The sequence below is a fragment of the Cavia porcellus genome, unplaced genomic scaffold (genome assembly GCF_034190915.1).
Source record: "Cavia porcellus strain 051 isolate PalLab524CR breed Dunkin Hartley unplaced genomic scaffold, mCavPor4.1 scaffold_6, whole genome shotgun sequence".
Lineage (NCBI taxonomy): Eukaryota > Metazoa > Chordata > Mammalia > Rodentia > Caviidae > Cavia > Cavia porcellus.
In genome coordinates, this window is record NW_026947489.1 from 65,147,080 (window position 1) to 65,159,709 (window position 12,630).

The window sequence follows — 12,630 nt, forward strand, 5'->3', positions numbered from 1 at the left end:
GTACATGTGTTCAGGTTTCTTTTTTGCTAAATAACATGTAATCTAATTTTCCACAGGGCAAAGAAAGGTTTTCTGGGTTAAATGAATTACTTATGAGATCAAATCATTCAACAATACGGTTTACCACTCCTGTGTGATTCTGGCTAACCTGGTGTGCTACCCCACTACTACTACGCTGTTTCTTTTATTTTCTTTAACTTTCGTATTTTAAACTTACATTCAAATACTCCTAACAATAGTGATAATCCTCGTTTTCTTTCCTTTGCATTTGTTGGTATTTTTTTGAAGAAGTCCTTTAAAATCTAACTAGAGAATATCTTGTTTCCCTTGAATTTATTGAAATGGCAGAAAATATTTCATTGTTACGTTTCATGTGTTGCTTTCAGATGGGCGCAGACTTATTCCTTATACTCAAGCCTGTTGATCAAAGCATTCATCATCAGAGGACTTCAGTCTTCAAATGTAAAATGAAGTGATTGTGTGATAAAAGAATTCAAAAATTCCTTTCCTTTCCTAATTCTGTAGTTAATTTGTCTTTATCACTAGGAGTCACAGAATAGTTCAGTCTAGATGTGAATAGTACCCCATAATTTTAAAGGAGGAAAACAAACCCAGTGCCTGTTTTAGCTGCATTATAAAGCATAAAACATTTTTAAAAGTTAAAGAATATTTCATTTAGAAACACACTTTTTAAAAGTTTTAGAGAGTCCTCCTACCAAAATCACAGTTCACATTATAGACCAATAAATATACAACTATACATAAGCATTACTAGGAAAATTAAGCTTTCTATGTTTTCTTGGATACTTTCCAGTTCTGTCTTCATTTTGTTTTTAAAGTTTTTATTTTATCCACTACATGAATTCACAATTTCCCAGGATGTCAAGCCTAGAAGTCTGAACAAATTTATCAAAACTCACAGCAGCTTTTTCAATAGACAAAATTTGGAAGAATTTTCCTTAAGAGTATTTTTTAATAAATGTAAATCATGAAATTACTAGATTACTAAATTACAATATGCAGGAGGTATATTACCTAAATGCTTACCGCTTGTTGCAGTGAAGATCATAAATAGGTGTTTTAAACTGAATAGACTTGACCATCTCCCCAGTACGAAGTGAATACAGATCCACACAGCAGTAAGATGGACTTGTGCTAAAAGAAGAAAAAGGCATTACTTTAAATAGGAAGGACAGGTTATAGCTCAGTGGTAGAGTGCTGGCCCTCCGTGTGATCCCAACACCACGGAGGTGGGATGGATGTAACTCCAATAAACTATGCCTTTTTCTAACACAGTACTAAAATCCCTTATTAACATGACATTAGCAAACTGATTCAGAAACATGATCATAATATATACACATTCCATTTAATGTAGAAACCAAAATTAATAGAATGGAAAAATACATATATATTCAGAAAATAATACTGTGCAGAAAAAACTGCCTGCATGATTATCACAACATATTCATAAAAATATTTAATAAATTTTGAAACACATTCATGACAGAAATTCCTTAATCTGATAAAGAGTACTAGACATAAAACTAACAAAATTAGCAAAAAAATACATAATACTGAAAGATTTTTTTAAAATACATAATACTGAAATATTTTACCCTCAAAAAAAAGACTTACTTTAACATCATGATTGAACACAGTAGGACATGTTCTGTACATAAATCAAGAAAAGTAAAAATTACAAGAAAAAAACTACAGCCACTATTATTTGCTGAAAATCTGATTATACAAAGCCCAATAATACATATCTTTAAATAAAACATATATACAGATAACCACACTCAATAAACCAACTGTATAGTTGATTAATCACAATCACTAAATTCTAGGTTAATATATAAATATTACTTGTGTTTCTGAAAAATAACAAAATTAAAAAGTGAAATTTTAATATACACAATGGCATTAAAAACCAAAAGCTTTGACTATCCTGAATTAAATGCAAAGACACATATTAATATATTTATTCAAAACAGAATAAAACAGTCCAGGTATTCAAGAAGTGGAGCCAGAAGGATCAAAAGTTAAGTGTTCATCCTGAGCTAGACCCTATCTCAAAATAAACAATAGCAAAAGTTTTTAAAATCTAAATACAAGCCGGGGATTTAGCTCAGTGGCATAAGCACCTGCTTGGCAAGTGCGAGGTCATGAGTTCGATCCCCATACCAAAAAACAATCTAAATACAGCGTGATAGATATAAGTGGTGTCCTGTAATCCAGCACTTGGGAGGCTGAGGCAGACTATCACTGCAAGTTCAAAGCCAACCTGGGCTACAAAGTGAGTTCAAGGCCAGCCTGAGCTGAATAATGAGACCTGTCTCAAAAAGGTAAAAATAAATAAATAAATACTAAATAAAATATCATAGCCTAAAAGTTTCTCTAAAGAGATTTTAAAGCTCATCAAAAGTCTACCTGATGAGAACTAAATTTAAAGATTACTAGAAATAAGAGACAGACCTCAGCCTCTCCCCATGACTCAGTACCATCTGCACACTGGGGTGAAAGAGAACAAGGCCACACCAGGAAGCAAGCCCAGTCTGGAAACCAGTGCTACGCACAGGGTGTCGCCGGACTGCGAACAGACAGACCCCAGCCCCTTCCTGTGCCTGGAAGACAAGAAGTACCAATCCTCACACCCCATCTGCAATAAGCAACCTCCTTATCCAGAGAAACAGGCAGTGATAACAGCTATCAAGGTGAAATGCAACTGGACGCCTGTGGTGCTTTGGTGCTTCACTAACATTGCAGGTCTAGGGCCAGTGGTCTGATCATAGGTTCAGAGCATAGCTGTACTCAATGTGGAATCTAGGGGGATCTCCTTCTGAGGGTTGCAGCCATTGTTGATTCCTTATGGTCTTGCTCTGAAGTTCTATATCATGTCCATTGTTTTGCTGGGTTGGGTTTTAGTCTCTTTTGTTTTAATTTTGTTTGATTATGTTAAATCCCATGGCAAGAGCAGCTACTTCAAGATAGCAAGATATATTATGATAGCAATTTTGGATTTGTTATTGACTTGTTTTGAAGTCCTTTATTGCATTCATTGTTTTGTTTTTATTGTTTCTATTCTGTTCTGTTCTGTTTTTTTACTATAACCAATTGCAGCTATTTTGAAAATGTCAAGGGGCATTATGGGAACTATTTTTGGTTTTGTAATGTTGTGAAGTCCTGTATCTGTTACATTGATTTGTTTTGATTGGTTTTATTGTTTTATCCTCTTTAAAATAAAAATATAAAAAATAATAAAAAGATTATTGGAAATGAAAAATACATGTGGAATCACATTTTACATGATATGAATTATTGCAAAGCTATAAAAATTAATACAATGTGCTCTTTACATAAGGACAGATTAACAATTCAATATATCCATCTGCAGTAGGAAAATGACTGAAATATAAGTCATGCAACTAAAAACACAGGAAAAAAAATAAACTATTGTAATGAACAAGGATTTTACAGACAAGATATCAAAAGCAAAAATTGCATAAATAGGATTACATAAAACCAAAAGGCTTTTGCTTTTATACAGCAAAGCACAGGAAACAATCCATGGAACAAAAAGACAACCAACAAAATAAGAGTAAAAAAACTGTAAACCTTGGAGCTGATACATAGAATATACAAGGAGCTCAAAAAATTCAGTAGAAAAAAACACAATTTAAAAATATAAGCACTAGAACCAAAGATATTTCCCAAAAGATACACGGAAGGCCAAGAAGTATTTTTTTAAATGTTCAACATCACTAACTGACAGAGAAATGAAAATTGAAACAATGTGAAATAACCTCATTCTACTTAAGAATGGTTATTATTAAAAAGACTATACTCCCCCCAAAAGACTACATAAAACAAGTAATGGTGAGAATATAAAGAAAAGAAAATTTTTGTACCCTGTTGGTAGGAATCTAAATTAACATGTCTATTCTAGAAAAAAGTATGGAGGCTAATTTTTTTAAAATTTTAAAGGTAAATCAAATTAAACTTCTTTTTAAAAAAATTAACTCCAGATGAGAATGCAGCCTTGCCAATACCTTAACGTGGCCTTTTAAAAATTCCCGAGAAGAGAATTCAGCTGACCCATGCCTGTCTCCCAACTCACAGAAACTGTGTGGCAATAAGTGTGTGCCGTTTGACTAAAAATAAAAAACTTAAAAATAGATCTATCACATGATCTACAAATTCTTGACTGGGTGTATATCTAAAGAAAATGAATTGAGCATGTGGGAGCAACATCTGCACTCCCATGTTTTTTGTAGCACTAGTCACACAACTACAAAAGTGTCCATCAACTGATGAATGAATAAAAAAATTTGGCATATCTACACAATGAAATCCTGTCACTAGCAACAAACCAGATGGAACTGGTGGCTTCTTGTTAAGTGAAATAAGCCAAACAAGAAAGATAAGCACTCCCATGATCTCACTCATATGTGAAAATCAAAAAAGTTAATCTCATAAACACTGAAAGTAGAATGGTGTCTACAAAAAAAGCTGGAATCGCAGAAGGGAGGGAGGGATAAAGAAAGCTGGTTAATGGGTATTAAACTGCTGTTACATAGTAGCAGGTTCTGGTGTGATACTGCACAATAGGGTAACTTCAATAAAGGTTTAGATCTTTTAAATATTGATTACAGTTAAAAACGCATTACTGTTAATCCCCCTTAGAATTCTCCCCCTCCTCAAATGCACTTATCCCATCTTTCTTGCCACTTTCAGCAACAGTTCTGGAAATTCTCTTCTGTCTTTACAAGAGTAATCAAAAATATAATGAATGCTACCACGTGCCATCCAACAGATATGCAGGCTCATAAAAACATCACAGCGAGTCCTCATCCACCGTATTTACCAGATCTGGCACCATGAGACTTCCAGCTCTTTTGCAAAGTCAAAATGGGCAGCAAAAGTAAAAAACGATCCTGGATAGTGAGGCAACCACGATGGATAACTAAGCCAATCATGAAAGAAGCTTCCAGAGCTGCTTCAGAGAGGGACAGGAGGCAGGGTGCTGGAGTAAGTGTGTTCACAGTGTGAGGGACTATTGTGAGATGGAGGATGAAGATGTGTCTTTCACTGTAATACTCACCATAGTTTTTATCAGAATTTTTGAACAGAATTCAAATTGTATACTTTTACTTTGTAATAAAGAAATAATGTAAAAACAAACCCTATATTGTGAAGGAAATGACAAAACGTGTAATAGAGAAATAATGAAAAGTTCATGTAACTCAAATAATGACACAGTCCTTTAAAAATGTTCATATATTTAAAAATATACTTCCTCAAAGAAGATGTGGAGATAGTAACTAAGCACATGAAATATTAAATATATTGAGAATACAAAGTGAAACCAATATGGTATATCACTACATCACTTATACCTGAAAAGTTTTAAAAGCAGGTAATATAAACTATAGGAAAAAATGGAGAATAATTTAAACTCTCATGATCACTGCTGGGAATGAAAAATTACTTTGAAAAATGGATTACCAGTTTCTTTAAAAAGTAAACATATCCTTGCCATGTGATTATCTACTTTATTATTAATAATAAACACTAAAAATAAATAATCATCAACCGAGAATGCATAGTGAAATACTGATTCAATGGAATAATACCAGCAATTCAAAAGAACAATTTATCCATAAAACAATCTAACTGTCAAACCCATGCTGCAGTAGTCAGGGAAGTCCATTCATACGTAAAAGTGTATATACTGCATGATTCCTTTTCTGTAATAAGGCTAATACTGGTAAACCTATAATAATAGCAAACAGACTGGTAGTCAGTGGAGGGTAGGAATGGAAGACATAGAATATAAAGTGGCGTAAGAAACTTCTCAGGGTGCTGAGAATGTTGCTATGTCATCATCATGGCAGAAATACAAAACTATAAAAATAGAGATAAGAAGCAAATTTGTGAAAGCCTGAACTCTAGTCACTAAAATAAAAAACCTCAAAACTTACTTTCCAAGTGTTCTCCTAAAAATTAATTATCCAGTCCACTGCTGATAAAGAAATGAGTTAATAATGAATGCTAAGATTTTGCTTAAACAGAGAGGGGAAAATGGCTTGTCATCTTCAATTAGGTACTCATTAGGGCTACGACACACTGGATCCTGAAATTCTGATCACTCCACTGCCATCTATCATCTATAGAATGTCACAACTGTGATTATTCCTTCAAAACTACTTTCATAGGCAAAAAAATGTTATGAAGGTTCAGTTTATCACTAACTGAACAAGATTTGGCAATATGAATATTCTATTTATATATCAAGAAACATCTTCTCATTCAATGAACAATAGGAAAAGATAACCCACAAATTCACACATTCACAAAGCAGTCAGCACACTTCCTGCCAATAACACAGTTGTGTGCATGCCCGACATATCCTTTTGTTCTTTTTTTCTCTCCTGAAAAGCCTTGCCCATTTCCACGGGGTTGTAAGACACTCTTAATTTTCCTCATGGCCAGACTGATGAGAAAGCTTTCCATCAAATAATCAGTATGCATGTCTTGTAATGTGTTTTACTAAAATATACAGATATAAAACAGGCTTTTAGTTTTGATTTTATTATACACCACACAAATGGTGTAGAAGAGTGTCACAACATAGTTGTATAATGCAGTCTTCATGGATTTCTAAATAGCTCGAGTGAATTAACATTTTTAGGTCTGTTGGCAGTATGTCATAAATGGTTTTTATCAAATTAAACGAAGGTCACACTATTTTCTTCAGGGTTTTTATCATGAATGGATGTTGGATTTTGTCAAATACTTGTTTTTCATCTATTGAGATACTCATATAGTTTTTGTCCTTGTTTCTCTTTGTGTTACATTCACGGATTTACATATGTTTAACCATCCTTGCATCCTAAAGATTAAGTCAAATTGGTCACAATATATGATGTTTTTGACAATTTGTTGTGTTCTGTTAGCAGTATCTTGTGAGGATTTTAGCATCTACATTCATTAAAAAGATCGATCTGTTTTCTTTTTTAAGTCCTTGTTTGGTTAGGGTTAGGGTTGTTGGGTTTTGGTATCAGATTAATGCTAGCTTCCAGAAATAAGTTTGGCAATAGTCCTTTCCTTTCCATTTCATTGCAGTTTGAGGAATATTGGTATTAGTACTTCCCTAATGTTCTGGCAGAATTCAGCATCATGGGCTGGGGGGGTGGCTCAATGGTAGAGTGCTTGCCTACCATACACAAGGTCCTGGGTTTGATTCTCAATACTGAGGATTAAAAAAAAAAAAAAAAAAAAAAGGAAGGGGCCCGGGGATATAGCTCAGCAGCACAGCACTGCCTGGCAAGGGCAAGATTGTGAGTTTGAGTCCAGGTACCAAAAGAAAAAAAAAAAGGAAAGGAAAATGAATTCAATGATAAGTTCATCAGGTCCTGGCACTTTCTTATTTAGTAGGATTTTTATTACTGCCTCAATTTCACTGCTGATACTAGATTGTTCAAAATTTTTATATCTTCTTGGTCCATCTTGGTAATTCATAATGTGTCTGGAATTCTGTCCATTGATTCTGGATTCTACAGTTTACTGGACTACAGATTTTTGAAGTACTTATTTATAATCTTCTAGATTTCAAGGCTGTTCTTTGTGGTTTTCACTCTTTTCATTTTTAATTGCATTCAAATGGGTTTTTTTCTTTCTTGCTTTTGATAAATTTGGTTCAGGGTTTGTGTAATTTGTTTATTCTTTTAAAGAATCAGCTCTAAAATACATTTATTTGGGCCAGGGATTTGGCTCAGCAGTATAAATGCCTGCCAGGCAAGTGTGAGGTCATGAGTTCAATCCCTGGTACCACAAAAAACAAACAAAACACGTTTACTCTTTGTAATGTATTTTAATCTCACTTCTGTTAATTTCCACTCTAATCTTTATAATTTCCTCCTTACACTAGTTTTAGCTTTGCGTTACTCTTGTTTTTCTACAGTCTTGAGGTACATCATTGGCTTTTGGGGCTTACTCTATTTTTCTGGTATGCGCATTCACACTAACAGCCTTCCTTTGTCCACTGCTTTCACCGTGTCCCACGGGTTCTGTATTGGCATTCCTGTTTTGATTCTAGGATGTATTTCTTCTGCAATCCATTGATTAGTAAAGAATGTATTGTTTAAGCTCCACATTTTTAATTTCCATGGGTTGTCTTGCCATTAACTCTAATTTCATTGCATTATGATCTGATAATATGGATGGTACTGATTATCAGTTTGATTCTTTTGTATTAATTTAGGTATACATTATGGTCTAGTACATGGTCTATTGTGGAGAAAGTTCCATGTGCAGCTGAGAAAAATGTGTATTCTGTTGTTGTTCAGTGGAACACTCTGTAGATCTCTACAATGTCCGTGTGTTCACATTCTGATTTTTTTGATGAAGTTTTATCTAGTTGATCTATTTTGAAAGTGGGGTGTCAATGTCCCCCACCATGACTTTATGTTTATCTAATCTTTTATGTCCACTAGTATTTATGAAATCAGGTACACCAGAATTGGATGCATACATATTTACAACCGTTAGCTCTTCTCACTGAATTGTTCCTGTAGTGAACTGGTAACTGGCAGCCAACTTAAACATCAGCTGAACTCAATCAGCATAGTGCTGAGCGTGGGTGGCCCACCTGGGGACTACTGCCAGCATAAAAAGGAGATCTGGCAAAGAAGAATAGTGTTGTGGGTTCTCCTAAGTGTTGTTGCTGTTTGAAGCCTTCGGTTCTCCTGGAGGAGCTTCTCATGCTGGCTTCCCTGATATGAACTGTGCTGTTACCATCGGAGGAACTCAGGACCTTGGGTGCTGAGAAGAGCTGTGGCTCACTTTGGGGGAGCTCTGGTCCTTACTCTGAGCATTGCTTCGTGCCTATAGAGGGGAAGAGGTATGCTGTTTAATCTTCAGGAGGTTTGTCACACTGGCTTTCTGGATATGTGCTTGGCTGTACTCGTTGGAGGAGCTCGGGACCTCACTGTCGGTGAGGGTGGCTATGGCAATTTTGCGGGGAGTCCTGGTCCTTATTTTGAGCATCGCTTCTTGGCACCACTGCAGAACCCTCAACTTACTGGCACAGATCCTTCACCCCACTGGCATAGATTTTCCAGCTTTCATTGCTGACCTTTGGGCCTTCCCAGTGCAGATCCGTGAAACAGACTTGCATGAGTCATTGTCATGGGCTCTAGGCTTTCAGCTGAACTCAGGCAGGTTAATGCCCTGGGATCCAGGCCCTGAGCTAGATTTTCTAGGTCTTTAGTGTTGTAGACAGATTTCCTGCACTTTCTTTGTATTTAACTCAAGTGACCATTATCAATAATACTATAAATTATGTGTCCTGTATGTAATTGTTCCCCTGACTGTAACAGTTCCCTTTACCAGTATGTAATGACTTTCTTTGTCTCTTCTGACTAGTTTTGGCTTCACCTGAAAATAAGACACCTACTCCTGCTTGTCTTCAGGTTCATCTGCATGGAAAAATTGTCTTCTACCCTTTGTTTTAACCTATGGGCCTCTTTGAAGATCACATGTATTTCTTGTAACTAGCATACTGTTGATCCATTCTGCCAACCTGTGTCTCATGATTAGGGAGTTCAGTCCATTTACATTGACAGCAATTACTGAAAAGTACTGACTTACTTCCGTCATTGCATTTTTTCTGTTTCTGATTCCTGAATTTTTTCCTTTCACTTACCTATGTACCCAGCTTACTGTACTGAATTCAGTAGGCCTTTGGCATTGATGCCTTTATTGTTTCTGTCTAAGATATCCTTAAGCATTTGGTTGTAGTGCTGGTCTGGGAGTCATAAATTTCTTAAGGTGCTCTTTGTCATGGGAAGTCCTCAATTCTCCATGAATTTTGAAGACAGTTTTGCAGGATATATTACTCTGGATTTAAATTTGTTTTCTTGAGAACCTGCTAAGTTCTCTGCAACTTTTGACCCTCTGTTAGACTTCTGGGATTTTGACTAGGACACATCATGAAGGAGTTCTTTTATGTAGAGGCTATTCAGGATTCTGCATGCCTCATTTACTTGTACATGGAATATTTTCCCCATACTTGGAAAGGGTCTGCTATGATTTCTGTAAACAGAGGTATTTTGCCATTTGTGCAGTCTTTTTAATCACTTTCTAATTCTAATCACACTTAGGTTAGTCTTTAGACCATCTAGCTGCTGTTGGTCCATTTCTAGTATCTCTTGTTTTCAATGCATCTATGAGTACATGGTCTGCTGCCTCAGTCCTATCTTCTAGCTCAGCCACTCTCCTCTCACACTGTTTGCTTCTGCTGCCAACACACGAAACCTGTAACCTAAAGGAAAAAACATTTATTTTAGCTCACAGTTTCAGTTCATGGCTGGCAGGCATGGGCAGCTATTTCAAAAATAACAAGCTATAGATATTATAGGAGCCATTTTGGATTTACTCTTATCTTGTTTTGAAGTCTTTTATTGCATTCATTGTTTTGTTTTTATTAGTTCTGTTCTGTTTTGTTTGATTTTTAGTATGTCTGAAATTAGGGGCAGCTATTGTGAAGACAATGAGAGGCATTATGGTAACCATTTTGATTCCTTGTTATCTTGTTTTGAAGTCCTATATCACACTGTCTTGTTTTGATTGGCTTTATTCTGTTTTATTTTGCTTGGTTTTATTCTCTTTAAAATGAAAATTACAAAAAAAGAAAAAGAAAGAAAGACAGAAAGGCATGCCTGGTGAAAACAACCTGAGGGGGTAGCTGCTCACCCATGGCAACCAGGAAGCAGAGAGAGATACACCCTTCCAGGTAACACCTTGACTGAACCACCATGCCCCACCTCCTAAAGGTGACTAAATTCATCAATGGAAAAATCCACTACTGAATACAGCAACCTCATAATCCAATTACTCTCCAAACACATGAGGCTTTGAGAGCACTTTTTTTAAAATCTAAACTGTAACAGGATCTTTGATGAATGTTCATATTGTACATTAAGAGGAAAAGTCAGTGACGCATTTTAAGCCAATTTTTTAAAGAACATACACCATGCTAGGGATTCAGATCAGTGGTACAGCCTGTAGTTTTAGCATGTGCAAGGCCCTGGGTTCAATTCAAAGCACCAATCAAACAAACAAGGCAAAAAATAAAATAAAAAACTATCAAATAAAACAACACAATAACAACAACGACAACAACAAAGCTCTGCTCAAAGAACGCAAAACTCAAATTATTAGGAGGAAAACACTGTGTTTTGAAAGAAGCCAGGCAAGAAATACAGAGGAATTTATTTTCAGTACAATGACACAATCCAAGGATATAAAATAAAGAACTTATGAAAATAACACCGGAGTAGAGCTATGAGGTGCTAAAGAGAGAAATTAAATGAGCTTAGGGTGATGAGAATACAGAGAAATAAATACCACAGACTATATGAACTACTGCAAAGCAGAGGAAAAGGACTAATCACTAGTTACACTCAGAGTTCTAAACAGGAAATTGAAAAAAATGTTCTAGCACGTTTTCAATTTTCTAGCCCAATACAAACAAATAGTATCTTGTTGCAAAAAGTCAACCTCAGAGTAGTAGGGATTCACGCCACTGATAGATTATGAAATAGTATCTTTACCTTACTAATGATTACAAATGTACTAGTTATTTTGAGAAACACAGTATAGATGTCTAACCAAAAAACATAAAACTGAAATTCCACTGAAATAAATGACCTCTTATTTTACCTCATTTTACTTTATTTTTCTGTGGCATTGGGGATCTAATCCAGGACCTTACACATGTGGGGCAAGTGCTCTACCACTGACCAAATCTGTATCCACCGCGCAATTCTGTTACTGAATCATACTCATCGACAAATTAGCTGCAATGTAAAAATGTATTCATAAATACAAGAAGCCATTGGCAATTATTCATAGAAACAGGTGTTAAAACTATTTTTAGAAAACTTTAAAATAAAACACACAAATCTGAATTGTACACCTTAGTGAATTTTAATGAAGTGAGTATACTCCTAAAAATTTATATACAGAGCAAAATAAATTTCCAGAGCCTTGGAAGCCCACATCATGGTACATTCCTTTCACTAGTTCTTGTGGTCCCCAAAAGGCCACCACTAGAGACTGTCTCTACTAACCTGGTTATGGAAGCAGCCCTGTGACAAGCCTAATGCTGATCAAAAGCAGAAATTGGAAGAAATCTCTTGGCTACAGCCAGTGAGTTACCAAGGCCCTCCATACAATCCTAAGAAAAGCAACCAGATTTAGGCTAAAAGTGAAAAGTCATGTGTCTTCGATCCCCAGTCCCTAAAAAACAAAACAAACAAACAAAAAACCCTGAGAAGTCATGTGTTACGGTACACACCTGTAATCCCAGCATTCAGGCTGAGTCAGGAGGATTGCCATGAGTTCAAGGCCAGCCCGAGGTACGTGAGATGCTGTCTCAAAACAAAATCAAAAATGGAATCTCCCTGACCAATGGAAACTGTAAGATAATAAATGTCTACTTATTATGTTAAATTTGACCTAATTTGTCAAGCGGTAATAGATAACCTACCTGAAAGGATTTTGCCCTAAAATAAGTTACAGCCACCAGAGAGCGGTAGAGCAAAAAGGGTCCCAATCAGCTGC

The 12,630-nt window shown here is 35.7% G+C and overlaps 1 protein-coding gene across 11 annotated transcripts in view; it reads right to left on the reverse strand.

Moving 5' to 3' along the window:
• Positions 1-12,630, reverse strand: part of Bcas3 (BCAS3 microtubule associated cell migration factor) — a 526,404-nt gene that overhangs the window by 407,104 nt on the left and 106,670 nt on the right. For all 11 annotated transcript variants that reach the window (XM_013152079.3, XM_063250886.1, XM_013152076.3 and 8 more), the window contains exon 8: positions 1,048-1,155. In XM_013152079.3, coding sequence (XP_013007533.1) covers positions 1,048-1,155 — 108 coding nt within the window. The remainder of the gene's footprint in view (positions 1-1,047; positions 1,156-12,630) is intronic.